At 47.3% G+C, this 5,170-nt stretch overlaps 1 protein-coding gene across 1 annotated transcript; it reads right to left on the bottom strand.

Annotated features, from left to right (window-relative positions):
* Positions 1-2,783: 2,783 nt before the first annotated feature.
* On the bottom strand, positions 2,784-3,617 carry LOC126993068 (serine/threonine-protein kinase PknJ-like). The gene is made up of 2 exons (XM_050851897.1): positions 3,540-3,617; positions 2,784-3,470 (listed from the first exon to the last, which is right to left on the bottom strand). Exons 1-2 carry the CDS (start codon positions 3,615-3,617, stop codon positions 2,784-2,786), a joined length of 765 nt encoding a protein of 254 aa, XP_050707854.1.
* Positions 3,618-5,170: the final 1,553 nt, after the last annotated feature.

Below are 5,170 nucleotides of genomic sequence, written 5' to 3'. Positions count from 1 at the left end.
GATCTTCTTTCATTAACAAACTGTCCTATCCACTCATACGCTGATGACTCCACTCTGCATTATTCAACTTCTTTCAACAGAAGACCCTTTCAACAGGAATTACATGACTCCAGGCTGGAGGCTGCAGAACGCTTAACTTCAGACCTTACTATCATTTCCGATTGGGGTAAAATGAATCTTGTGTCCTTCAATGCCTCAAAAACCCAATTTCTCATCCTATCAACTCGACACAATCTTCCAAACACCTATCCCCTATTCTTCGACAACACTCAGCTGTCACAATCTTCAACACTAAACATCCTCGGTCTATTCTTAACTCAAAATCTCAACTGGAAACCTCACATCTCGTCTCTCAGTAAATCAGCTTCCTCGAGGTTGAGCGTTCTGTATCGTCTCCGCCACTTCTTCTCCCCCGCACGGTTGCTATCCATATACAGGGGCATTGTCCGCCCTCGTATGGAGTATGCATCTCACGTGTGGGGGGGCTCCACTCACGCAGCTCTCTTGGACAGAGTGGAGTATACGGCTCTACGGCTCATCAGCTCTTCTCCTATTACTGATAGTCTTCTACCTCTTGATTCCCGCCGCCATGTTGCCCCTCTTTCTATCTTCTATCGATATTTTCACGCTGACTGGTCTTCTGAACTTGCTAACTGCATGCCTCCCCCCCTCCCACGGCCCGGCTGCACGCGACTTTCTACTCATGCTCATCCTTATACTGTCCAAACCCCTTATGCAAGAGTAAACCAGCATCTTTACTCTTTCATCCCTCACGCTGGTAAACTCTGGAACAATCTTCCTTCTTCTGCATTTCCTCCTGCCTACGACTTGAACTCTTTCAAGAGAAGGGTATCTGGACACCTCTTCTCCCGAAATTTACCTCTCTTTTGGCCACCTCTTTAGATTCTTTTTGTGAGCAGCGAGTAGCAGGCTTTTTTTTTTATTATTGTTTACTTTTTTGTGTGCCCTTGAGCTGTCTCCTTTGTTGTAAATAAAAAAAAAGGGTTTCCAAAATATTGTGCTAAAGTTGAAGGTTTTAGTTTCATCTCTCTCTCTCTCTCTCTCTCTCTCTCTCTCTCTCTCTCTCTCTCTCTCTCTCTCTCTCTCTCTCTCTCTCTCTCTCTCTCTCTCTCTCTCTCTCTCTCTCTCTCTCTCTCTCTCTCTCTCTCTCTCTCTCTCTCTCTCTCTCTCTCTCTCTCTCTCTCTCTCTCTCTCTCTCTCTCTCTCTCTCTCTCTCTCTCACACACACACACACACACACACACACACACACACACACACATACACACACTCACTCACTCACTCACTGCACACACACACACACACACACACACACACACACACACACACACGGAATAGGCGACTTTCTTGAAGCTTATTTGAAAGTGTTGATAATGGTATAATTAGCTAAATGCCATTGAAAGCAAATACCTGATAAGCATATGATGTAAATATCCTCATGATTAAGTTTATCATTTGACAAAAAAAATGTTGATAAAAAGTAAAATTAGTTAAATATCAGGCAATTGGTAGGAATAAATACCTGCTGATTATAAGGAATGAAAGCATGTAAGTAGCCCATTAGTTAAGTACGTTTATCATTTAACTATATCTTTTTTTTTTATGGTTCAGCTTAAGGCACCACTAGACTTTTTTGGTGGGACCTGATGGTCGACCCCAGCCCGTCATGGCGCAGGTAAGTGTTTATGTTAGCGCTATCTTGCTTGCCTCATGCTGACACCCCTAGCTCATCTTTGATCCTCTCTTTTTTGAGACGTAGAATCTAGAGTTTGGGTTGAATGGAGGTCTTCATGACAGCATGTAGGTAGTCTTAGGCCTCTCGGCGGTGACTGAAAAATCCCAGCATGTGGTGGCTTGCGGGACGCGAACCTAAGTCGTTCTATACGCGGCGCTGGAACGCTAACCACGCAGTCAATTGTAAAACGTTGCCTATGAACAATTTAGTAGTATTAATAAGACAATTAAATCGTCTCGCGTTCATATAATGTAATATGAGAGGTAAGCTCTTTTAATATTAGGGGAGGCTGTGGCTGAGTGGATAGCGTGACGGCGCCGCGTCCAAGACGACGCGGGTTTAGGCCCCACCCAGTACCACAAGCTGGAATTTTTCAGTCACCGCCGAGTGACCTAAGACTACCCATATGCTGTCCAGAAGACCACCTATCAACCCGAACTCTAGATTCTAGGATCAAAGATGAGCTCCGGGAGGGCTGTATGAGCCAATGCAGGATGGCGCCACTATAAAAACTTGCCTGCGCCACAACAGGCTGGGGCCGACCATCAGGCCCTATCATGAAAGTCTATCGGCGCCATAGGCAAAAACGTAAAAAAAAGTTAATGTAGTAAGACACAGATTGTAGATAAATAAATATGAGTAAATGAAATGAAAGAAAGTGACGTAACATCAGAAAGGTCTTGGGTAATATCAAGCTAATGAAGAAAAAAAACTGTCTAAAATGATTATATAAAGTATGGGAAAAAAGTGTTGATATGAAAACAGCGATACAGTAAATACTTTAACAAGGGAAAAAAGTTAAATAGGTGTAGAAACCGTAGGGTTGGAGGATATCCATATGGTTTGTAGGTGTTTGGAAGGATGGCAAGGTATGCGAAAAGTGTTGATATGAAAGTAGCAAGAAAGTAAAAGAATGTATTGATACATGTGGTGGAAATAGTTAAGGAAAAAGAAAGAAGATGTCGCAGCCTTGAGGGAACAACTTGACTCCTTAGTAAAACCTTCCTCCGTTGGATCCTGTGTCTCCTTAATAACGGCGGCGGCGCGGGAAGAGGCAGGAGAAGGCTTTGCGAACTCGCCGGATGAAGGTTTCCCGCCTCGCCGCCTCGTCCCGTTGGGCCGTGAACTTGTTAACTGTCTTGATGATCTTCTTGAGCGAGGGTCGCCGTGCAGGGTTTGCGGCCATGACGGCCTCGGCCAGCACGTCCAGGGCGGGGTAGTACCTGTGGCAGGTGTCCAGGATGTTGCTGAGGACGTAGCCGAGGGAGAAGACGTCCCCGGCGCGTGAGCAGCGGCCGCCGACCAGCAGCTCCGGGGCCAGCCAGGGCGTGCGCCGCGTGCTCGCGCCCACAAAGCCAACCCTTGTGCCCAGCCTCTGGGCCGCGCCGTAGTCGATGAGCGACACCTGCAGGCGGCCGTCGGCGCCCCGGCACACCGCCACGTTGTTCTCCTTGATGTCGTTGTGGGCGTAGCCGCGGGCGTGGAGCTGCTTCACGCTGCGAGCAAGGGCCAAGAAGGCCGCCAGCCTGTCAGTCTCGCAGCGAGCGAGGCGGGGCAGGTCGCAGAAGGTGTTGTTTCCGCGGAAAGTGGTAAGCATGGCGGGGAAGCCGAGGCTGGTGCCCAAGGCCTTGGGTGCCCCCGCCGCGCCGTCCAGGTCCAGCAGGACGTCAAACTCCTGGTGGAACATGGCAGCGAGGCGGCGGTCCCTGGCCAACTTGAGGCAGCACAGCTCGCCCTCCACCTCCACCAGGTACACCGTGCACGTGGCGCCGCGCCCCAGCACCTGCTTGTGCCCGGCCACCAGCGTGTTGATGCGCTCCTGCGTCAACTTCACGAGTCGGGTGCTGTGTTGGAAAGCCATGGCTCCTTTTGTTAATGACTATAATAAATATAGGTGTTGCGATCCAGCACCTAACCTCGGTTGGTGGCGCGGCCGCCTGGGTTGGTGTGCGTAGACTGGAGTTAACATTGCATAGGCCGCAACTCATTAACCTACCCGACACACACACACACACACACACACACACACACACACACACACACACACACACAAACGCATAAATCATCCTTTTCAAGCACGGACGACTGGAAAAGTAGGGGTCGCGCCCCACTAATGGCTCGTGAAAGAGTTTACTCATCACGTATCAAACGTAAACCTGAATAAATACCAGACGACGCGAGACACACACACCTTGCAAAACACTTTGAGGGAGTAAACTGGGAAGCCTTAGTGTTAAATAAGAGCCATAACCGTGTACTGGAATCCGATCTCCATGAGAACCCACTAGAAATAACCAACAATAATTAAGTTAGAGTAATAATGGAAGGGCAGGGGCAGCATATACCTCAGCGAACACTTAGGAAAGAAAACAATGATCTTAAGTACGCTAAAATACGATATTTTTAAGATAATAAATTCTATTTATGTGTCCAACCTAAGGAAAGTAGCTAATGTGACGCCGATTTTCAAAAAGGGAGACAGTTCAGCTACTTTTAAGTATCGGCCAATTAGTTAAACATCTGTTGTAGGCAAGATGCTGGAGTCGATAAAAGCCAGTAGCATTCGGGATCATCTAGAGAGACAGCTTTATACACAACTTTTACCATGGGCTCATGAAGGGTAGGTTATGCCTCATCAGTCTCTTATCCTTCTACAATAAAGTAACTGAGGCGGTAGAGAGATGAAAATTGTTGTATACTTTATTTTTATTTTAGTAAACCGTTTGACAAAGATCCTCACCAACGGCTGTTGCTTAAATTACAGGTTCACGGAGTCGATGGGAAAGTTTTGAACTGGGTCAGGTCGTGATTTAGCAATAGGAGCGGAGTGTAAATCTGACTGGGACTGTGTTACGAGTGGGGTCCCACAGGGGTCGCTCTTGGGTCCACTGCTGTTTATCATTTATATCAATAATTTTGACACAGAAATTATAAGTGCTGCCAGCAGTAATGTGACACAAAGATCGGCAGATTAATTGAGTCGGATCAAGGCGCTAGTGGTCTCCAGGATGAAGCAAACAGATTGTGTGATTGGGCGAGGAAGTGGCAGACGGAACTCAATGTAGGGAAATGTAATATTCTAAGTGTATAACACTTCCCTAAACAGGTCTAGGTGTGAGAAGGTGGGACGTTGAGAGCTTGTTAGTTGGTAGCGGTCCTATACCAGGAGGCTGAGCTGGAGATTCTCTCTCTCTCTCTCTCTCTCTCTCTCTCTCTCTCTCTCTCTCTCTCTCTCTCTCTCTCTCTCTCTCTCTCTCTCTCTCGCGCGCGCGCGCGGATACAATCAAAGCAAAAACATGGCCAATCAAAAGTATTGTTTATTTTTTCAGTAACCAAGTATTGTTTATTTTTCTGTGTGTGTGTGTGTGTGTGTGTGTGTGTGTGTGTCGTTTGGGTTGCCCGTCTGTCAGCAAT

Source organism: Eriocheir sinensis, unplaced genomic scaffold (assembly GCF_024679095.1).
Source record: "Eriocheir sinensis breed Jianghai 21 unplaced genomic scaffold, ASM2467909v1 Scaffold552, whole genome shotgun sequence".
Lineage (NCBI taxonomy): Eukaryota > Metazoa > Arthropoda > Malacostraca > Decapoda > Varunidae > Eriocheir > Eriocheir sinensis.
Note: the sequence above shows the minus strand (reverse complement) of the source record. Positions and strands in the feature narration are given on the sequence as shown.

Bases quoted from the DNA above. Each gene is read 5' to 3' on its own strand.
- LOC126993068 (XM_050851897.1), bottom strand. From the start codon at position 3,617: ATGGCTTTCCAACACAGCACCCGACTCGTGAAGTTGACGCAGGAGCGC. The intron at 3,471-3,539 runs GTGCTGGGGCGC...TGCTGCCTCAAG, and splicing joins TGGTGGCCGGGCACAAGCAG to TTGGCCAGGGACCGCCGCCT.